Below are 24606 nucleotides of genomic sequence, written 5' to 3'. Positions count from 1 at the left end.
AAACTCTAACAATGTGATTTATAATTAAACACTACACAAGAAAAAAAAGGGTGTAGCTTTAAGGAAACAAATCATTGATACAAATCACCCACACAAGACACATTCCTTTTTGCACCATTGTACTGAACAAAGATTGTGAAATATTTTAACCATTCAATTACTAGAATATAGAATAGTTGTTGCACCCAGCATTGTGATCCTATCTGACTATTTGAACACTCATCTAAAAAGTCTTGCCTTACAGGAAGTCAAGGTGGCAGTATTCTATTCAAGATCATGCTTTACCTAGAAAGATGTTGCAGAGAACAACTTCCTAAAAAAATAGCGTTTTCAATTTTTCAAATTACTGACATTTTGTGACAGATGAGATCCAGTAATTGTACTTCAAAATATAATAAGTTCAGAGAAATTAATGGAATCAAAAGATTATTAATCTTTTATAATTACTTTATTAGAAATGAAATGAACTTCTGCTTTATTGGAGTGCTGTGCTGTGCTGGCATTTGAGTCACCCTCAGTTTGAGACCGACACGAGCCACAGTGGTAAATGAAGATGACTACATCCTAAACAGTCGTAACCTTTGTGTTTAGATGCTCTTTATTTTACCTCTAGGGAACAAAGCCATTGACCTTCTAACTGCAGACGTTAAACATGTCCTTACCTCTCCCTGTTGAATTTGAGGGAATGAAGAATGGCAGGTCGCTTTTGCCGCAGGTTCCAGAGGTGAATGCTATCATCCGCCAAGGCACTCACGAGGGCTCCCTGGCAAACAGGAAAGGCCAATCAAACAGTTTCAGGGGACCCTGTTACATTTCTGAATAAGACAAACCTACAGGGGTATGTTGAGTCTAGGGAGTAGAGACTGCACAGGGACAAAAAACCGGTCACATAGCAGTGCTTCAGCATTCTGAACCATCACCTCACTAACCATCACCTCACCTCACTATCACACGGTATCCTAAGGTGGATGATTCAGATAATGAAAACACACTGTTAAAATGGATTTTTCTTAAAGTTTTTCTTAAAGAAGACAGTTAATTGTAAATGTAGGTAAATCCCAGCCAGAAATACAGGTTATCTGAGATGGTGATGATTAAACCTTCTCTCCAATGGTCAGCAGCTTGGCTGGTCGGGTGAGAACAAAGCCATTCTGCAGTCACTCTATAACATACAGTATGTGAGTCTATAACATCTTTCAATCCTGTCAGCTGTGATTTATCACACGATATCCTATGCATGTGTGCATTTCCACACATAACAGCAAACATGTTTGCCCCTCTCCCTCTTCCCAAAGTTATGAATATTAACATGACACTTCTTTCTCCAAAGTCACTGTGATTCACAGCCAGCGGCAAAGAAACAGCGAGAGATGCTCTCTCCTCCCTGAGGCACAATGCTGACTCAATACTCTTGCTGACTCAGAGACAGGCAGGAACAGGGATGTCTGCTAGGAGTGTGACAAGAGAGTGAATGAACGAATGCTGCAAGAGAAATGAAAAGCAAACCAACAAATGAGGCAGAAAAATAAATGATGGACAGAATAAGTTAAATGAAGAGATGAAATTGGAAAATGGTAATTAGGTAGCTACAATCAAGTCTCAATAAAGCTATGAGATTGTGGTATTAAAGATATTTAAGGTATTTGTTTTCATCTACTCCTACCACGACTGTACATTTTGCATTTTACTGCAAACTAAAACTTTAAAATTTAACTACAAGCGTGCAGGTGACAAAAGTGACAGGGGAGATTAAAACAGCAACTGAGTAGATTCCAATCAAGGCTGTAGTTTTTTTAGAGCATTCCTTCCTTTCAGCAGCAGAGAAGCAACAATATCTAGAACTGATTAGTTAAGGTACATAATGTGCTTGTAAGACAAACACAGTTTGTTGATAATCCACACATAGCTCATAAAATTGCTCATAAAAATGAATGCATGTGTTATGTTCGCTCAGCTACTCCACAGTCCGCCCTCGCTGTTCTTCAGTGGGGCGTGGCGCAGATTTAGTGGCTGGAGGCCATGCCTTCATTTTGCCTTGATCACCGTGGAGGCAGTTGAAGCAGAGCACCTGGATTTAGAAGAACTTTCACTGTAGCAGGTGCTCTGAAGGTATTTAAACACTGTTCAGGCTTTCCTCAGCAATCCGGTATGGATGTCTATATTTCACTTCTGAGCCACAGTTCCAGCCTCCCAGTTGAGGCCTTCCTGTTGCTGGTTTCCAGTTTCCTTCGGGCTCCGTCTGGGAGCTTTTGTCCATGGCAGTGCTGCCCGGAAGATTCCAGTGGTCTGAAGTGGAGACCCATCCTTAGCAGATGTCTCTGCTGGCCCGGTCAAGAAGGTGCCCGGGAAACTGGTTTTCCCAGAAATACTCTTCCTGCAGAAGTTCTTGAGGCTCACTGATAACATAAATACCAGCATGTACCAAGAACGCTCAGGTTCCACTGGTGTATTCAGGGAGACTGAACCCAATTACAAACAACATTGGTTAGAAAATGGAAAGCATTTCATAAACCCAATAAATTCACTAACTGTATCCTATAATGCCCACATATCAGGTGTGTCATGATTGCAGAATTCACACAACCAAGAATCAATGCATATTACAGAATGCATTCTAAAGTTGTAGGGCTTCAGTACCTAAATGATTATGGGTGTGACAGGTAATGCTAGCACCTAACTATACAATTTTAGCAAATGACCCTAGTTTTACTTTCACACCTCGGATTAACTTTCTTTCCAATTGGAATCTTCTTACCAAAGTGTACAAAAGATAAAAGTCAAACAATAAGAAAACATGACCTTGTAACAGATGCACATGTATGGGAGAAAAAATATTTCTTATCCTTTACTATAAAAGGAAGCCAGCATTGACAAAAGCACTGACAAAAGTGTGGGTCCACTTAAAGGTAAGTGTGCAGCCTTACTCAGCTTAAATGTATCCAGTCACACAGGTGAAATCATTATTAGAAAACTGACCACAGAAATGTAACAATTATATTACCAGTATTAAACATTTCTGCTGGGTCTCAACAACAGTTCCATTTCACAGTTTTCAGATTGTACTTGGCATTGCATTATCAACAAAATATGGCCTTGAGAGTGAGCAGCAGTTTTCTTCTGTGAAAACCGCTTTGAGTGGAGTGTCCAGAAAGCAATTGTAAGCATTTAAGTGTAAGCAATTATTATTAATCAAAGAAACTTGGCAAGCTCTGTCACATTTACAAATAAGGTACATACTGTCCTTTCCATTGGCTTTAAGTGTTAACAGTTGTAGATGTCCATCTACCATTTCCTGAAAGTAACAAACACCTTGTCAAACTCACAACAGCACATCTGCTACCTGAGGAATAACCTTAATAGCATCAACCAATGTTTCAATGTTGTAACAGCATAGAGCCTTCTAAAACCTAACATGGAACCTTCTCTAAGGTACAGACTAAAGATAATTTAACAGGTTTGTTGCCCTTATGTATTATGGTGACATCACAGCCTAGTGAAACAAAGAAAAGCTGGTGAGTGTCATTTCAAGCCCAGTCAACATTATCAAAATTGATTACTAATGGAAATGTATACAGTATATCCTTTCAAACTTTCCCGATGCAAGAGAGTTTTTTCAGTGACTAGCCAACCCCAGGATTATGTTGTTCAATGTTTCCATTAAAGACCGAAATTCAAGACCCAGTAAATTGAACACCACAGCATATTTTATCCGTCCACACTAACAATTCCATTCCATGCTGCAACCTATAAACAAATCAATGGTTTTTAACAAATTGTGCATCCAGTTTTGTGTTTTCAATGTTTTATGCTTTTTTATGAATAAAAAATAGACAATACAAAAATGTGTGGCATTAAGATCTGTGTAGCTTTCTGAGTGCTAGACAAAGCTGGCAAATTCAAATATTTTATATTAAGAATTGGTGAAAGAGTACAATTAACAAAGAGGTGGCTTTAAGAAATGATTACCTGTGAAAAACAGTATTATTTTAGCTCCTCAACACTAACCTCTTAAACACCGAGTACTCAGGAAGAAAACTAGACTTTCTAAGCATTCCTGGGAGACAAGGTGGCTGACAGTACAAAATCAGGTAAGCACAAAGGCCAGATGCAGGCCTGGGGGCAAGAGAAGAGTTGAGTCACCCATTCTATTGAGAATTTCAAGGCCATTACTAACCTCATTAATCAGGAACTGGAGCTGGATCACTGCTGCTCCGCTGTCATGCTGGCAGTAGCATTCCACTCCTGGGCGGCCGAAACTGACATCAACTTGGTTAAGGAATGATTAGCAGGGATATTAAGGTAGAGGAATAAAAACAATATTAGCACACAGCAAAGGAGCCAGAAGCCTGGTGTTACATTTTTGATTGGCCCTGTATTTCTTCAGTCCAATTCAAATGTACACTGAAGAAAGGCACATTGTACAACACAGTTCAATAATGATTACCTCACCTGGTCTGTAATAATGGGTGGTTAGTTTGGATCCCTTTAAGAAATTATTTAATTCTACAGTGTTTTCAGAAAGTATTCACCCACATTGGATATCACCCACAAGTTATATAAAAAATAAAACATTACTTACAAATGAAGCCATATCAAAGTGGAACAGAAGTTCTGGAAATCTTTTACATGTAGAGACAAAGATCTTGGGAGGAGTAAAAAACATATCTAGGGTGTTGTAAGTTCCATGGTGAACAGGCATGCTCATTATTAGGAAATGGAAAGAATATGGAACGACCCAGAGTTTTCCTAGAAAAGCCCATTTTCCAAACTTATTAGCCAGGCAAGAAGGACCTTAGTCACAGAAGGGACCAACAATCTAATGACCACCCTGACAAACTACAGTGGATATAAAAAGTACACACACTCTTATTGAAATTGCAGGTTTTTTCACTTAAATTATTTTTCCTAATTATTATCCATTTGTTTTTCTCTTGAATTTTGTTGGATATAAGGTCACAGGGAAAGATGGAAAAAATGTCTGACATGATTTATCTTGATTTCTGGCTTTATATCACAAAAACCTGCAATTTCAATCAAGGTGTGTATACTTTTTTATATCCACTGTACAAAGTTCCCCGGCTAATTTAAAAAACCTGTCCAGAGGAGGACAATCTCTGCAACTATACGTAAATTTAGGCTCTATGGGAGAGTGGTTTGATGGAAGCGACACCTGACAAAAGACAATTTAATAGCATGTGGCAAAACCCGAGACCATGTGGCAATAGATTCTCTGGTCTGATCAAATAAAATTTGAAATATTTGGCCTGAAAGCAAAGCACGATGCCTAGCAAACCGAATTCATCACCTGTTTAATACAATCCTTATCACGAAGCATGGTGGTGGCAGCATCAACATACTGTGTGGGGATCCTTTTCTGTGGCAAGGACTTTTAAGAACAGAGGAAAGAACAAATGAAGCCAATACAGACACACCTTCCCCAACTTGATGGAGCAAATCCGCAAGGAAGGATGGGCAAATATCACCAAATCCTGATTTGTAAACCTTATACATACCCAAGAGGCCTGTAATTCAGCAAAAGATTCTTCCACCAAGTATTGACTAATTTTTACTAATGACTCTATAAAAATATTTTAATGCTTCATACATTATTGTTAACAATAAAAATATTTTTGCCTGTTTCAACTGCTGTACCTGTTGTATGAATCAAGGGGAATATCATTTCAATGCATTAAAAATTCTAGTTGTAATGTATCACAACAACATTTACAATTGTTTAGGAGGGGGGTGAATACTTTCTGATGGCATTGCATCAGCTTATACTAATAATTTTAATAATGAAGTTTAACTCCACTAGGGACTGTTATGCAAGATAAGTCATATAGACCCAACATCTATGATCTTTATGATATCTTTTAAATACTTACAATGTTAAGAAAATAAAACAAAGCATAGGGAAGCACCTATTGCCCACCTACATCAGCAGCTTAAGCACTGCTCCTTGTCAATACAGCTTTGCACATTCCCAGCAACGCTATCTAATGTTTCATTAACAGTGACAGGAAATCCATTATTCAGAAGATGAAAAACAAAATATTGGTCTATTAAAAGATTTTAAAAGTATCTTTTTTCCTGCAGTGAGCTACTGTAGCATTTAGAACACATAAAAGTCAGCTGTGACTATCATTATATATTAACACGTGTCTCTTCATTGATTACTTGCCATAATTTTAGAGCTTTCCTCACAAAAAAAAGTAAATGGAGATCTTAAAGGTTTTTCTTTTGAATAAAAAGAACATTAATAAGTAAAGAACATTTACTAATTACATGGGGCCATTTAGCTCATCCAGCACATTTATTCTTCAGTAGCTAATTGATGCAAGGATCTCATCCAGCCATTTCTTGAAAGTCAGGGAATCAGCTTCAACAACAAAGCTCAGGAGCTTATATACTCCCACAAATCTCTGCGAAAAGACGAGCCTCTTGTTTTCAGTTTTAAATGCACTTCCTATGTAATTGAACAATTTTCCAATCTCAAAAATGCAAAGAAGATTTTCATTTTATACATTAGAGAAAACCACACATACTGAATGACAGCATGAAAACCGTTTGCAGCCACTCTACAATTTAATTCAAAAATGCATATCATTTTAAGTCCGCAACACCGCCATCTTGAGAAAAAATTCAAACTTCGGAAAATTTTACTGTTTTATTTGTAGACAACAAAAGAACCTACAATGATGCAACACTCATTACCTCAACACTCATTTACCTCAAGTTAAAAGCAACATCAACAGTACCATTCATAACTATAAAATGCCATAAGGAAAACATCACAAATCACAATTGTGTGAAACAAAAAAACAAACTATCGTGCTATCTCTATAAGATTAAGTGAAAAGTGAATTTTATTATACATTAGGGATAAAAGCAAATGAAAGGTTGTCAAAAAGTAAAATCAGAAAGTTAGCTAGAACAAATTTGCAGTCGAATTTCCTTTCACTAATACTTTCCCAAATTACCTAATACAATCTGTAGCACTTAAATTGTAGTGCAGCCTCTACTCCAATAAATACATTTAGTTATGTACCAGAAATGTACAGTACATAAAAGTAAGAAGATAAAATTCCCTATCCCAAATGCGAATGCAGTGCATTATGAAAATATCTACAAAATCCATTGAGTTGTTTAGTGGTGGATTACCTTTGCATGGTGCACATTTTGTAAAATGCTCTCCAGATTATCCTGCTCTAGTATTAGCCATGATCTAAAGTTGTGAAAAAAGTTTGTGAACCCTTTGGAATTATCTGGATTTCTGTATAAATGTGATCTGATCTTCATCTAAGTCATAATAATGAATAAAGACAGTCTTATTTAACAAACAACACATACAACATTTTACATCGTCATATCTTTATTGAAGCTTTGTTTAAACAATTGAGGTGATTGATGGAAAAAGTATGTGAACCTCTAGGATAATGACATCTTGAAAAGAGGGTAATTGAAGTCAGGTATTCCAATCAATGATTCGGGTGTTCCAATCAATTCAGGTGTGGGTTTAATCTGCCCTGCCATATACAAAAACACACAATTTTAGTTACCTGCTCTCCACAACAGAATTCTGTTGAAGTACAATATGGCCCGATCAAAAGAGATTTCAAATGATTTCTAAAGACTTGGGCCTCCATCAGTCCACTGTCCGGCAGATAGTTTACAAATAAGAATTTCAGCACCATTGTTAATCTCCCTTGGCATGAGCATCCTACAAAGATCAGTGCAAGGACATGCCATACAATCCTCAAACAGATGACAAAAAACCCTAGGGTGACAGCTAAGGATCTGCAGGCACCCCTTGCACTTGATAACGTCTGAACACTGAACTAGAGTGGTGTTCATGGGAGGTTACCATGGAGGAAACCACTGCTCTCCACAAAAAACTTTGCTGCCCGTCTCAAGTTTGCTAAAGACCAGCTTTAGCAAAGAATATTGTTTTGTTGTTCCACAGCAACAACAAAACAATATTCTCTGGACAGATGAGACATGGAAAATGTACACAGCATTATGTTTGGAGAAAAGAAAACACTGCATACCAGAAGAAATTCTGTATTTTAGAATGGCCAAGTCAGAGTCCTGACCTCAATCTTATTGAAATGCTGTGGCGTGATCTGACACAAGCCTTTCAATAAAGACATCCCAAAAATATACATGAACTGAAACAGTTTTGTATAGAGGAATGGGCCAAGGTACCTTATAACCACTGTGCAGGTCTGATCAGCAGCTACAGAAAGCGTTTGGTTGAGGTTATTGCCAATAAAGGAGATTCCACAAGTTACTATATATAAGGGTTCACATAATTTTTCCATCAGTGATCTTGATTGTTTAAACCATTTTTTCAATAAAGATATGGCAATGCAAAATTGTGTGTGTTGTTTGTTAAATAAGACTGTCTTTTATTTATTATATGACTTAGATGAAGATCAGATCACATTTTAGGATCCATTCATGCAGAAATCCAGATAATTCCAAAGGGTTCACAAACTTTTTCTCACAACTTTAACTACAAACACCCCATGAAAACAATTTTAACAAACTGCTGTCAAGGTTAAAGGTTTTGAACTTGCTGTGAAGGAAACTTCTTGCTTGTACGAATTCCAGCCTGCCTCCCATTACTAGAGTCCCAAAAAAGGAAGTGTACAAAAAACATGGCATTGTGATTGGTCGATTGGAACTCTCTTAGCTACCACTAAAACAGGGATCCCTGTAGCTCTGCAGGGACATTAGCTAAGACTGTAGACTGTAGACATAGCAAGGTGTCAAAAGATGAATGTCTTGATGATTAAGCAGGTCAGAGGAGCCTGTCTGCACATTCTTATTCTTTCCATGTTTGAACAGGAGTTGTCACTATGAGCTACAGCAAGTCAAAACAATTGCAAAACGTTTGTGTGTATAATTACATCAAGAGCCCCTCATACTGTTTGTGAAAATAAAAAATAAACGCACATTGAAAAATATATTCCATATCCACTTAAACTACACCCTAAAAATATATAAAAATGAAATTAAATAAACCCTGCAAAACATATGACCTTTCAAAATTAAAACTGACAAAGACAATGGGAATAAACGTAGAAATGCTTAGGAATAAACGTGTACTGTATGTTAGGGTGGTGTAAGTGCTGGAATTTAATAATAGGATACTGGTGAAAAACATTTACCTAAATGAATTATTTCAAGGAAGCAACCGATTCTCCTAATAAAGCACAGCCATCTCAAGATGCACGGAACAAATCTCAAGATTGTAAATGAAAAAAACCCAGAGCTCTCTGGAAATTAACTGAAAAGTCACATTAAACATCAGTAATCTAAGGTCAGGAAGAGCAACAACAAACAAAATACCACACAAACCACTTAAAGGGGAACTGCAGTCCCAATTTCCCAGACTGACTATGAAATCTCGGTAACAAAATAAATTCACTGACGGTATAGTTACATTACAAAAATTTCAAAATAAAACACAAAATCATGAACTCTGTGAAAGTACTGTATGGTCGCCATTTCAGTTGTGGTAATATGGAACAAGCTACCCAGTTAGCTCATTGAAGCCAAAATCTTGACTACCTTTAAAGAAACGTCTTGAACAGATCGACTGATGAAGTACTTACTATCAAATGGGCTAGATGACCAAGTGGTGTCCTCTAGACTGTAAATGTTCTAATGATTAACCCCAGACCATCTTTTGTACAGGATGTACAAATGTTACTGCATCAAGAAGGGCCCTAATTCACTACCGTTCCAACTTCAAAGAAAAGCAGAATGAACTGACCTAAGAGATTAGAGCAAGAAACAATTTTAATAGCTGCATCTTGTTCATTGTCAGGGTATATTCATAAAGGTAGGAGCCACAGAAACCTAGATAGCTTTGGAACTGAATGTAATCAAACTGCTATTTAACTTTTGCCTGATGCCATGGGGCAGTTAATTTGCATCTAGAGAGTTATATATGGAATCCTTTATTTCCTACTGCAGGAGTTCAAACCTGTGAGCACAGGACAAACTCTGTGATATAATCTAAAGTTACTTCTTTTAGTTTTCTACAGATGCAAAATAACATGTGAGCAGATAGTATCATAGTCCAGGTCAAGAGAAAGTTACTTCAGCTTGCAAGGAACATATGTTTAATACAAATGATGCATAATATAGAAATAAAATAGTTACAAAAATAAAAAGACAAGTCTACCCTGTAAAAATGAAACTTGATTCACATTTTGAAAGGTACTCAAAATAATAGAACTGTCAAAATAACTTCTGCTTGTCAAAATTGTCTAACTGACACCCACCCACAGTCAAAAGACTCCAGGTTGAACACTTTATGCTCTAATAAAAGCTCAGCAATTATTACAAAAGTTTTAGCAACAATTTTCTGACAAGTAACCAATTCCCTTCAACTTTGCTCCCATCATATTGGATAATTAATGGCTTTAAAACACAGATTAGTTCAACTCCATTTGCCATTGAAGCTTTTTTTATTCTTTTTGGGGAACTTTGTGAAAACGGTTATTGGTTCAGATCTACAGCAAATTGCAAGAAAGCACTATCTGGTTTCTAAAATATGGAACATACCGTACAATTTTATTCAGGAGTTTATCGCTGTAGCTATTTCAATCATATGAAAACTCCTTGCAACAACAAATTTTCATAATCTTCTAAGTTTTTTAAAGTTAAAAACCTCCAGCAACTCAGCTATTCTTCTCACCTCCTTACTTATGAATAAATAGGAATTAGGCATGTAGGAATTTCTAAATATTTGCTGTGCAGAACAAGAATTGGTTATATCAAAAGCAAAGATAAACTGCATCTGTTGCAACTGCCATTATTTATCCAACACACCTCTACTATATGATACGTCTTGATCATCAATTCTTATCACAAGCAATGATAAAAAAAATAGATTACAGCTCACAGCTCTCTTTCCTGGAGTCATTATAGCACCACGCACTTACAGTATGCAGCAGCCAGCAGATGGCACATGACGATTTCTTATATAGTAATAAAAAACTTAAAAGAAACGGCTGTTATTTTATTGACACAGTAGTCTGATCTCCACATACTGTACATAAGCACTAACAACATAACCCAATACTACTCAATTTAGTAAACTGAAGTAGCTGTCAGTCCTCCAGTAAGTAAATCCTGCTATACTGATTTAACAGTGGTATGGTTTGTAGAGTGACAGTTGAGCCAAAAAAATTGCCACCCGACAGTTTCGGCAAGAAGAGCCTTCAACACAAACTCAATCTGAGGTTGCTAAAAGTGTTGAGAAGGGGGTAAAAAAATTCTATCAAGATAATATAAATTTTAGGTTTTCGTTTTTCCAAATTTAAAGGAAACTACATGAATTCACCGAGATTTAGAGTAATACCAGAAAAGGTCACAATTTACTGTATTTACCTGTACGTCTGTTTTAAAATTTTTTAAAAACTTGACGCAAATAATTTACTCAATTAAAATCATTTTCATACAAGCTAAACAAAGTTCACTATTTTATTGAACCCAGCCTGACATAAAAACAATAATTTGTTGTTAAGCAGACCTCCCCATCTGCATTAATCTATCATTTTTCTATTGATCCTATGATCTCAACAATCTCTTTCTTTAAAAAAGCCAGAGTATCATCCTTAACAACATAACTAGTCAGATTATATTTTGGCATGCAATAAAGGTTGCAATAATTTATGTACATTTATAGAATAAAAAATAGAGACTGAATATAATCAAGCAAATGACAAAATGCTGCTATGACAAAAGTTCCAGAAGCTCTTAAATCTGATAATTAACAACATATTGTTGTGCATTTTTATGACTAGTTAAGACAGTATAATGTACTCAAAGTTCTGAAGAATTTTTATGGCAAGATTATAAAAGTAATTGGTTCATTATTTCAACAACAATCATATTAATAGCTTTTTAGGTATAGCATACTCAGTCCACAATTATGAGTTCGCAAAATTCTAGATACAGTTTCAACAAAAAATGTCCAATATTCAATGGATTAGTTGCTAATGGAGGGTATTCTGCAATGAATATCACAGATTAAATGAAACTTTCATTCAAAACAAAAGCGATTGAAAAACCTGACAAAGGCCACTGAGTTTAAAAAGATAAAAAAGGCAATTCAGTCAATTAAGAAAGCAAGGTTTAATATGAAAATAATGCAAATTAACCAGCTTCTGCTGCAGAAGTTACTGAACATAAATGTAATTCTAAGATTGGAAATGTTCTTGTGATCGTTTTCTAATCAAAATACGAACATTTGGCTGAGTAAGAACCCTGCAAACGAAGTGATAATCATCATTATACATAGTAATACAGCCTGGTGCATGCAGTTGTCCAAGATGTCATTCTGATATTAAAAGCAAATGAATGACTGTAAAAATTCACATGATGCTGTTCACAATTAAATTCATTCAATTACATGACTATGCCCTATTTTTTTCTGTTGTAAATAGAATATTGTATTAAAATATTTTTTCTAATACAATTGAAATGGGACGCATTTGTATCTTATGAAAAATGCATTTTTGTGTTTCATTCAAATAAAAAAAAAAATTCAGTCTCTTAAAAGAGGCAAGCTGCATTGCAGCAACTGTTGGTACATATTTTCATATATACTGTTCTTTTTCAGGAGGGATGTGCTTTCCAAGACAGCAAGCCCTATTGTTTCGGTGACAGTGGCAATTACGTGCTCACTCAGAAGAGTGGGAGGAATCTGCAAGCAGTTTTGTGGGCCGGTCTCACTTCAAAGGAAAGCTGAACACTTGTCTGATCTTGGAGTTCACACTGATCTCTCTCCCTCCTACACAGTTTTATAGCAAAAGAGTTACAGAATTGTATTCTTAAAGCATCACTAGGAAAAGTAATACAAGGATCATGGGAATTATCAAATTTTCTCCTCAGACATCCTAATAAAGCCTGAAATCCCAGTTTTCCTTCTCACACCATGAAAAATCAATGTACCCCTGTGTATAAAGTACGACATGAAATGGCCCTTAGCATTAAAATTAAAAAAGAAAAATAATCATCTGTAGAATACTTTAACAATCTATTACTTTTTTACAAAACATTTATTGTACTAATAGTAGGATGTGGAATTAGTAAAATAACACGAAAACCTATCAATACCTTACCCTCCTATCTACATCCGTAATAATCTGCAATAGGCAACATTACTTCACTAGTTGAGAAGCCCTCACCAAACCTGACAGCTCATTTTCAAATGGTAATTCTCCTCAAAGAGTCTAGACTAGTATGTGCCTGTTGGCTTTTACTTTTAAGTCCAACTCCCTCAAATGTTCAATGAATCTCAAATCTGGCATGGTAAGTCCTGTTCTCCAGGAAAGCCTTTGTGACACAAGCAGTAGTGCTCCGCTGCAATGTCTTGTTACCATGAAAGACAGGCAGGAAACAAAGTCCCAGGACTTAATCCATGTAGCAGTAAGGTTGGCATCAATGCCAACAAGAAGAGCTGTTCCACAACTAGACCAATCTGCACAGAACAGCATATCTGTCACAGCTTTTTGTCAAAGAATGACAACAATGACTGCACTGTTCTGCTAAGTCCAACACTCATTGACATCCAATAGGGTGTTCTACACAAAACATTGATACTCTGATTAAGGGGAGATTGCTCAAATAATGAAACGTCACCCAGAAATGACTCAGACCTGTCTCTAAAATAACCAACAGCATAAGCCATTGTTCCTTTAAATACTGGTTCCTGGCTTGACATTCAATAATTAAAATCAACTCATCAACTGTGCCCAATTAATTATTGTGCTAGGAAGACAAGTAGTGCTTATGCAACAATGAAAGTGACCTATCAAACATGATCTTTTTGGAGAAAGTTCCTCTTCTCCTTAAAAGACTAAGGAATCCATCTCAAAAGTTAAAAGAAGTTTTTATTTAATGTGCATGGGAGTGAAACACACAGAGATGCTCAGTGTATTTTTCTCAAGGTAATTAAATTAGAACAGTCCTTAAATATTTTTCTGTTATCTATCACGCTTCCCTGTGCTTACAAGATTGGCAGTGTTCCAAAATCACGCACATCAAGCACCATCCCCCAGGCCAGGCAGTCCATCATGGCTGACCAGGTGATTAAGGAGCTGAAGAGGCTGCACCAGGGTAAGGCCACAGGACCAGATAACATCTGTCCCAGAGTTCTGAGGGCCTGTGCTGATCAGCTGAGCGGAGTGCTCCAGCGACTGTTCAACCTGAGCCTGCGCTTGGAGAGAGTCCCAGTGCTCTGGAAGACATCATGCCTGGTCCCGGTACCAAAGAAAGGGCACCCCTCTGTCCTCAACGACTACAGGCCAGTTGCACTGACTTCTCACGTCATGAAGACACTGGAGAGGCTGGTCTTATCCCACCTGAGACCCCTGGTCAGCTCATCACTGGACACCCTACAGTTTGCCTACCAGCCCAGTGTTGGTGTGGAGGATGCGGTCATCTACATGCTGCAAAGGGCCTACTCACACCTGGACAGGGCTGGCAACACTGTAAGGATCATGTTTTTCAACTTCTCCAGTGCCTTCAATACCATCCAGCCCTTACTTCTAAGGAGGAACCTGGAGGAGATGCAAGTCGATGCCTCCATGACCTCGTGGATCACTGACTACCTGACAGGCAGACCACAGTCTGTGAGACTTCAGAACTGTGTGTCTGAACAGATAGTGAGTAACACAGGGGCACCTCAAGGGACAGTTCTTTCTCCATTCCTCTTCACCCTCTATACTTTGGACTTTAAGTACAACTCAAAGTCATGCCACCTGCAGAAGTTCTCAGATGATTCTGCAATTGTGGGATGTATCAAGGGTGAGCAGGAGGAGGAGTACAGAGGACTGGTCAGCAGCTTTGTGGAGTGGTGTGGGGTGAACCACTTGGAACTGAATGTAACAAAGACAAAGGAACTGGTGGTAGATTTCAGGAGGAAAAAGGTCAAACCTACTCCTGTCTACATCCATGGGAGTGGCGTGGAGATGGTGAACTCGTACAAGTACTTGGGAGTGCACATCGACGATAGACTGGAATGGTCTAAGAACATCGAGGCCATCTATAAGAAGGGACAGAGCCGACTTTACTTCTTGAGGAGGCTCAGGTCTTTCAATGTGTGTAGTAAGATACTTCATATGTTCTATCAGTCGGTGGTAGCGAGCGCCATTTTCTACGCAATGGTATGCTGGGGCCCTGGGATTAGAGCAGTGGATTCTAAAAGGCTGAACAAGCTCATCAGGAGAGCAAGCTCTGTCATTGGGTCTGACCTGGACCCCTTGGAGGTAGTGGCTGAGAGGAGAATGGTGTCCAAACTAGAGGCCATCATGGACAACATCTCCCATCCCCTCTATGACAGGCTTGCAGAAATGAAGAGCACGTTCAGCAATAGACTGATTCATCCACGGTGCAACAGGGAGCGCTACAGGAGGTCATTCTTGCCTTCTGCCATAAGACTGTACAACGCATCCACCTTGTGTCTGGGCAGAGGCAACATTGACAGTGACCTGTTTCTGGACTGAACGCATCTACACATCTACTGCTACATCTGTTCTCTTTCTTTTCTTTTCCCGTTTACAAACGTTTTTTGTGCAATATATGCCAGGGACCTGTGCAATACATTTATATTGTAGAGAAAACCGGTTCAGGGACGCCAAATATGTAATCATAGTGGCTCTCTGAAGGCACCAGTTCTGTAGGGTTTGGGCATTTACTGAGACAATTATTAATTGTAGCAGTAAATCACAAAGTTGATTCTTTTGGTGGCTTTAGAATCCAACCATGCGACATAACTCAAACAACGCGCACACACAGGTACTAATACACGAGGATACATTTATTAATACATAGAATATGCATGTAAAACTAACAGATCTTATCGAGAGGGTTATCAGAATACAAAAGATATATATTCAGTCAGTTACAAAGTGTTACACATATCAAGAGGACATACGTTCAGTATATCATTCATTAAGACTGTTTCATAAATGAACTTGGTTATAACTTCTACATTAGATACTCAAACAAGTACATAACTCTTAGGAATTAAATTGATATCAACTGGTTTGGATAACAATTGAATTCTCGAGCTGTAATGCATTGAAGTTGAATATTCATCCAATCTTTGGGAATTCAGATCTCCTGCGGACTCAAAGAAACAGTTGCAGGCTGTTGCTGTCCAATCCGCGCTCTCTGGCTCGGTGCCAGGCTGTGCTGTGCGGCTTGCGACGGTGCGCTGCTGATGCTCATTGATGGCTTTAACTAGCAAAGTTTGTGCACAGGAGAAAAGATGACTGTGGGTCCCAGCAAGTCAGGAAGAGGACCAGTTCGTTCCTGATGAAGAGCTAGTTCTGAATAGTAATTCAGCTGTCCACAGTTCCGACCGGTTCACGAGGCCTGCTGCTGGTTACTCTCTGGCAACCTCCACTCTAGACTCTTAGAACAAAGGAAAGTTCTGGCCCTCGGACACACTGGCCGTTCCGTGGTTGTCCGGGCTGAGTCTCAGGATGGTCAGGAGGCGCGCTGCGAGAATGTCCTGCCCTTGGGAGCCTTCTGCTCCTAGGCCGTCCTGCCCTGGAATTCTCCTTTGAATTCCCTTTAGAACAGTCCACAGAATCCTCTCCTGAATCTTACTGAATCTTGTTGAATCTTCCCTTCAGAATCTCCCAGGCTCTCTGCGTTGCCTGTTTTTACCTGGAGGAACTTCAGCTCATTGATTGGCTGAAAGTTCCATGGGCATCAGAGTCCCACGTGGGTTACTCGACCCTACCAGTCCCTGATTGGTTGATCAAGGTGAGATATGAGTCACTTACTCCTGACACTTAGTAATGCAGTCCAGATGTCCAACTGGCACTCCCTAAACAGATAGGCGCCAATGGATGACCATTGATCATGATAGCCAGGCTTAGCTAAGTGCATCCCCCTGTGGGAGCTGTCCTTATCAAAAGAAAACATCTTGCATGAATAGTTTCTCTGTGGCTGCACCACAGAGACGAACAGAGAAATGGGGCCTCATTTGGGAAGCTCAGAAACACTTAATTCTGCCTTATTATTAAGCTTCGCCGCTACAATATCTATATCTATATTTACATCTATATTTATATTCATATGTGTGATACGATTTTTCTGTGTACTGTTCTGTTCTAGTTTGTTCTTTGTGTGTCCGGACTGTGAGTAACTCTTTTAGTGCACCCCTCACTGTACTGATTGTATTGTATGTATTGTACTATTATTATATCATTCGTTACACTGTGGCTGTGTTGTCTGTGTTGAGCTGCTGTTGCACTGCAATTTCCCTCACAGGATCAATAAAGTATCTATCTATCATCTTCCTCTTCCCTATTAGCCAACACAATTGGTTACTTAGGTTCATAGCACGGGTTCCTATATAACACAGCATAGAATTACATACAGTAGAAGCCCTTGTGTCCATCATTCTTCCAATCCAATTCAAACCAATCCGGAATGTCCACCTTATAAAATACTGCAGCTTCAGCAGAAAAAGTACATGCAAAGACCCTCTCAACAATCAATGTCAAAAAGAGTTTATTTACATCCAAAATTTAAATTTCATTGCCAAAATTAAACCTAACACTACAGAAATGCATATAGTGTGGGACAAAGATTTTGGGCAAAGCTTATTCAGGACAATGAGTACAGGCAATGTTTCTTTAAGAAATATAACATGAGAATTTTCTGCATGAAAGCTGTCGACCAAATGAATTTATATTACCAGGCCCTGATCACGAATCCTCCTGAGGCAGTGCTATATATTGGGAAGGGCTCAGGGTTACTTTCACAACCAACTACTGACTCACCCTGTGCTATCCATGCATGAATTTTCACAGTGCTTTCATTTGTTGCCATGAATTAATCTCTTTAACTGTAGTCAAAATTAATCTGCAACATCTTATGGAAACAATCATTTTATTTATTTTAATGCACCACAGAAAGTGTCGGCCATAATGAATATAACACATATTTGAGAGCAGATGTTATTTTTTTCATTAGCATTTTTGTATACACTTCATAGGTTTCAGATCTCTCAGCATAAATTTGGTGGCTCCTTATTTTTTTATATGCATTCAAATACTGAAACAACTGAATTTTTCAAAATGTTAAGGTACAGTACCTAGTAAAACAGTTGAAAAACTATTGTATCAAGAATTAAGAGACCACCATGACTGCAAAAAAGTGTAATTAGCAATAAACTGCAGTAAGATTATTTTATTTACGATCTACGTAACTAGATTGTAAATAGTATGGTCTTTGGCACAGTCTGGTAAGCAGTACACTACAATGAATACAATTTACCTCTCCATAGGAAAGGACAAAAATAAAGCATTAATATGCAACAAAATTATGTTTGGTAATAACTGACTTGTGAAAGGTCTGGCAGTCTCTTTCAACGTTTAATTTACTTAAAGCAAACACACATTGACCATTGTCATCATCCCCTCCTCCAAGTGGAAGAACAAGATCAACGCCCTCGTGGAATGGATGTACTTTAATATCTTGAAGTATCGTGGAACGTATACACAGTACTGGCCTGGTTGGTGTTTTGAATTAAAGAGAACCCCTTGGACATCTTGTCTGAGCCTTCACATTTTTTATATGTCTTGCTCAGTATACACACTAAAAAGAAATATCTAGAACAAAAACCGGAAACAAATACAGAAACAGGTATTGTCTTTCTTCAAAAGTCAAATTCTCAAGTTGTGGTATATCTAGATGTAAATTTCTTCCTGTAGGTTAAAAGTAAATTAAAAAGTGATTGAACAATTTTAAAAATATGCATGATTTATACAAAGACATGACCTGGGTTGGTTTTCTCAGCCTTCCAAAAATGAAAAAAAAAAATGAAAAAAAATTATTCCTGTTTTTACTGTTGTATATCACTACTGTCGGTGCTAGAGAGGCCTCTTGTAATGTTTACAGTTAAAAAAGTGTTTTTATACCTTTGTAATTATTTTATTTGCACTTTTTGTTTCTGGTATTTATGCACTTATACAGTACTCATAAGAACCAGTTTTAGTAAAACCAAAAAATATGCACGCATGCTATAGTGAGAAGGTTTTAAGTCTCTGGTCAGAATTTGCTAAATGACAGCTATTTTAACCAATTAGACAAGCTTTTTCTAGAGCCAGTTGACTTAAATGAATAAGGGAGCTTCAGCAGCCATCTTAATAGCAGAATGTATTGTGAATTATCAGAGTAAAATGAAAGCACTTTATTCAAGGTAAGGGAAAACATTCTTTATGTATTTTAGCGAACAGTTGCTTTTGCGCTTGGATTTTGATGGAAAACCAATAAATTATTGAAACACCTTGGTGGTTCTCTAAAATGAAATGTGAGATGAATACTCCTATGAAAAAAGTTCATTTGATTTTTGCTGATGGATCTAGTTACGAAACACAGCTCTGAAATACAGCCCAGTCATGTTTAGGGGGTATTGGATATTCCATTTGTGATATTTTGAGAAATTATTAAATAAAATGTTTTTTGGTAGCAAATAATTTGCAAACACACATGCTTAGGCAGATATGCCTATCTGTTTGTCTATATTAAATGAAGCTTTAAATTAGTTTAAATACCTGTGCAACATTTGCTTATGGGGTTGTGGTTAGACTAGACATCCTGGATGCAAATACTGCAGTCAAGACTGATCTGGTAATGCTGTGGCACATAATCAGGTGCTGAACAATCACTTCACTGAATGTCATTACAAACAAAAAGACTCGTGACTTCAACAGAAATTACAGAACCAGCCATGACACTGAAGGCTGTCAGCCCTTACAAAAACTTAAGAAAGGTTACAAACAAGATAATTTTGTCTACCCAGTCAATCTGTTAGTTCCAACATACAGTTCACAGACATGTATAATAATTTAATGTACTGTACCTACAACCCACACAAAATAATAAATAAAAAATGTGCTCTCCTCAAAAACCAACTGTTTCAGAGTAGATTTTTTACACACACTTTTCATGCATTTAAAGTTAGCGATCACACTTTGATCCATTGGTTGGATTACAGACATATTGCATGGAGGTAAGAAATCCATTTACTCCTTGGATACAATTCATAATCTAAGTCAAGTCACATTTTTTTTCTGTTTACAGTATTTTTGTTCATTTCCAGAACAAAATAATTACAAACGATCTACAGTATGTTGCTGCAAAACTGTTCTAACAGAAACTACGATAATGAAGAACACCGATTTTATTCTCTGGAACGTCTGGACCCTGCTTTTATTACATGCTTTGTATTATGCTACTGTAAAGCAATCATGCAACCAGGCTTAAGTTTCATGACAGATGGTACCGGTTTCTGATAAAAATAACGCTGGTTAATTTTGTAATCTGTACAGTATGTTTCTCAATTTAAAACAGCACAACAGGCTTAGATGAAGCAAATCCAATGCTAAAGTACGAAATATCCACTTCCTATTTTTTAAAGAATGGATAACATTCTTTTTCCAAATGAGTTTTACCTTAATTAAACCCTTGGTGAGAACGCTCAAAAACTCAGTTCACATTTAATCAAAAATCACATGCTCACATTTGTCTTATGGGTCAATTAGTTGCATTTGAATTGGTCATCTTTGCTATATTTCAACCTCATGATGCTTGGGCTTTTCTGAATGTCCCCAATTACTGTCCTACAGTGTGAATTCATCTTAGTTTTCTGACCACATATTTGGGGAAAATGATCTGAAATCCCCCTACACAATTATCCAATCAGCCTTAATCAGCACAGTCCAAACTGAGCCTTATGGATGTTTTATACCTTTCACTAGAGTTAAGATCAATATCTTAACTTAAATCTTTACCCTAATCTGTTACCTAAGAAATTCAAACATTTCTTTGACTTTCCCCAAGATAAAGTTTACTAACAGTACTAACTGTTATGCTTCTGGAGTCTGCCTCGCTTAACACCCAGTCTCCATTGAAGTGACTTTCAAATGCTTCTATGGATTACATAGATTTAAATTACATTGGGTTATTATAAACATTCTGACACTTTGTGAAACTATGAAATGACTAAGATATAAGCATTAAATGTACAGCATTTCTTTTCAATTATTTTTCTTATATTTACAGGGTAAGAATAAATTGAACAATGTGTTTAGATTTTTTTATAAGTTATATATATTCACTACTCTTAATCATAGCTTTTTTTAGATCACTTTTTTTTGAAATTATGAAAACTCTTGACACTAGCATTTTCTTTTCAATATTCACTTTATATTACATTTTATTAAGGTTATGAATAAATCAAAAGGCTACTGCACATATACTGTAGCTGCATTGTAACAGTTACATACTTCAATATCAATAACCATGTACAAATAAACTTTTCACTCACTTTCAATATCGAAATTGTTTTTTTTTCATATGGGAAGTTTATTGATAGACGTTTCAATTTTTTACGCTTTCCTTAGTACTACTGAATAAGGTTAAATTTTAAGAGTTTTGGAGAATTTTCAATTCTGACATTAAACTCCAGCTCATGTCCTGCTTGTTTTGTTGTTACAGTTAAAATGTTCAATCCTATATATGCCAAGGAAAGGAGAGGAAAGCCCCAAATAAAAAAAGTCTGAAATGTGTCCCAGAACAAATTCAGGTGTACCTGGACTATTCTCAAAGCTGTATCAAGAAAAGAGCTGAGCTTATGTGGCTAACTGTGTGGCTTATTGGAACGACCATAAAAATACACAGAAATAAAAAGACTGTACAGAAATTATCAGTAAAACGGGGGAAGTATTTTTCCCTTCTGTATAAATGAGAAATTGCCTCTGATACAATCGGTCATGGCACTCTTGCCCTGAGGTTATGGTTCTGGAGTTGCAGCCAGGCAGCCAGTGTCTGCAACTTCACTTCTGGGCATTTCACGTTAAGCTCCTCTAACTAACTTACTGGGATACACAAAACAAGAATTGAGTTAAAACAAGTTTAAATGCAGAAGCATATGTAAGCATTTGAAGTGAAAATATTATTTCCTCTTCAGTTTTCAAATTGTTTATCTTTAACATTCTGCAGATCTACATCTTGTTGGATAAAAAAAAGTTGTTAAAAATACAGATGCTGAAGGTCTTCATTTCATTTATCAACATAAGGTCCACATGGCCTTAAACATGAGGGAACTTCAGGAAAAGGAAAGGCGAAGTAAAAGCTAGCTAGGATGGGCAAAATTTTCCTCATTAAGAGAAGTATTACATTTTTATGTAATAAAATTAAGTTTTATGTTTTTCTATTTTATTCTGAATTAATGTAGCACTTCTTATGCTAAAAATAATACAATTCAATACTGACAGTACGCTAACTAAAAACATCCTTTCTGTGAGAAAGTTTTTGTGAACCCTTAGGAATTATATGATTTCTGCATTAATGTATCCTAAAATGTGATCTTATCTTATTTAACAAAACACACACAACCTTTTACATTGCCATATCTTTATTGAACTAATGGTTTAAACAATCAAGGTCATTGATGGAAAAAATATGTGAACCCTTAAATTTAGTTATTAGTGGAACCTCCTTTATAGGCAATAACCTCAACCAAATGCTTTCTGTAGCTGCTGATCAGACCTACGCAGTGATTAGGAGGTATTTTGGTCCATTCCTCTATACAAAACTGTTTCAGTTCATGTATATTTTTGGGATGTTTTGTTTGAACGGCCTGCTTCAGATCACGCCACAGCATTTCAATGGGACTGAGGTCAGGATTCTGACTTGGCCATTCTAAAATACGGAATTTCTTCTGTTTGATTTACTTCTGTGTTTTGGATCATTGTCATGCTGCATGAACCAATTTCTAAATTTTAGATCACAGCCAGACACCCTAACATTCTGCTGTAGAATGTCCTGATACAACCTGGAATTCATTGGTCCCTCAATGATTGCAATCCATCCAGGCCCTGAGGCAGCAAAGCAACCCAAAACATTAATATTCTCTCCACCATGCTTCACAGCTGGGGTGAGGTTTTGGCATTGGTATGCAGTGTTTTGTTTTCTCCAAAAAGTTCAACATTTGTCTCATCTGTCCATAGAACATTTTTCCTGGAGTGCTGAGGAAGATTCAGGTTGTCTTTAGCAAACTTGAGAGCAGTGGTTTCCTCCATGGTAACCTCCCATGAACACTTCTCTTGTTCAGTGTTTTTCTTATGGTAGACTCATCAACAAAGACATTATCAAGTGCAAGAGATGTCCGCAGATCCTTAGCTGTCCACCTAGGGGTCTTTGTCACCTGTTTGAGGTGTGTATGGAGTGCCCTTGCACTGATCTTTGTAGGATGCCTACTCCTAGGGAGAGTAGCAATGGTCCTGAATTTATTCAATTTGTAAACTATCTGCCTGACTGTGGACTGATGGAGGCCCAAGTATTGAGAAATACTTTTGTAACCCTTTCCAGTCTTATGAGCTTTAAAAACTCTTCTTCTGGGATCCTCTGAAATCTCTTTTGATCAGGCTATATTGTACTTCAACAAAATTCTGTTGAGCAGGTAACCAAATGTTTATAGGGCAGGGCAGGTCAAACCCACACCTGAACTGACTGGAACACCTGACTTCAATTACCCTCTTTTCAAGATGTAATTATCCTAGAGGTTCACATACTATTTACATCAATGACCTTGATTGTTTAATATCAACAAAGATATGAAAGTGTAAAATATGTGTGTTGTTTGTTAAATAAGACTGTCTTTATTTATTATTATGACTTAGATGAAGATCACATTTTAGGAGCCCTTCATACAGAAATCCAAAGGGTTCATAAACGTTTTCTCACAACTGTATATTAGCAGACAAGAATGCTGGATTAATGTGATGCAATGATCTTGCATTTGTGAATATTAGTATTCAAGGTTTCTATCAAACAGTTTTGGCTTCCTTTTGTAATGGCAACTGTAAGAATAGACAGTAAAATATTTGCATATATATATGCATATATAAGAATTATTTGTCTGAGCCGAACAAATGATAAAATACCCCATTCCTAACTGAAACACCAATGCTTCCATGAAGCTTATAAAATGTTAAGTTTAAAACTTTAAGTTTAAAAGTTAAAAAAAAGTTTCTAAGTGCAAAACACAATTGATATAAAAAAACACAATTTATATGAGTCATGTTATGGAATTAATAGCATATTTTAAAGATACATTTAAATGCTGGATTGAAATACAGTAAAACCTCAATATTCGCAAGTTCTACATATCAGATTTCACCTGTTCATGCAAAATTATTATAGACCTCTTTTCCCAAATTAGCAGACCAAATCTGCCTATTAGAAGGCATCAAGGTACAGTAAGAGAGCAAACATGGACACCCACATCAGAAGCATTTTCATCTTGCAGACCTGCTTCACCTGACCAGCATTGGTCTCTGTAGTAAAGGCACAGCTTGTTTAACAGAGTTAACAGTTAACATGTATATAGCAGTGTAATGTGGATTTTGCTTTATGCAGTTTCCTCCAGGAAAGCATTAGGAATGTTTTGTGTGTAGACACATTATAAGACAAAATGCTAAATAATAAAAAACCTCTGTGGTCCCCTATGTTATCACAGTCTCAGTTCTCAAGTGTTTTGTGGAACATAAATGATAA

At 37.1% G+C, this 24606-nt stretch overlaps 1 protein-coding gene across 25 annotated transcripts in view; it reads right to left on the bottom strand.

Moving 5' to 3' along the window:
* The window catches only part of LOC102692053 (syntaxin-binding protein 5), a 219130-nt gene that overhangs the window by 155338 nt on the left and 39186 nt on the right, over positions 1 to 24606 (bottom strand). For all 25 annotated transcript variants that reach the window (XM_069179051.1, XM_069179015.1, XM_069179018.1 and 22 more), the window contains exons 3-4: positions 4175 to 4256; positions 663 to 763 (exon numbers count right to left, since the gene is read on the bottom strand). In XM_069179051.1, the coding sequence (XP_069035152.1) occupies positions 663 to 763; positions 4175 to 4256 (183 nt within the window). The remainder of the gene's footprint in view (positions 1 to 662; positions 764 to 4174; positions 4257 to 24606) is intronic.

The sequence above is a fragment of the Lepisosteus oculatus genome, chromosome 2 (genome assembly GCF_040954835.1).
Source record: "Lepisosteus oculatus isolate fLepOcu1 chromosome 2, fLepOcu1.hap2, whole genome shotgun sequence".
Taxonomy (NCBI): domain Eukaryota; kingdom Metazoa; phylum Chordata; class Actinopteri; order Semionotiformes; family Lepisosteidae; genus Lepisosteus; species Lepisosteus oculatus.
The sequence above is the reverse complement of the archived record's forward strand: the minus strand, read 5'-3'. Positions and strand labels throughout refer to the sequence as shown.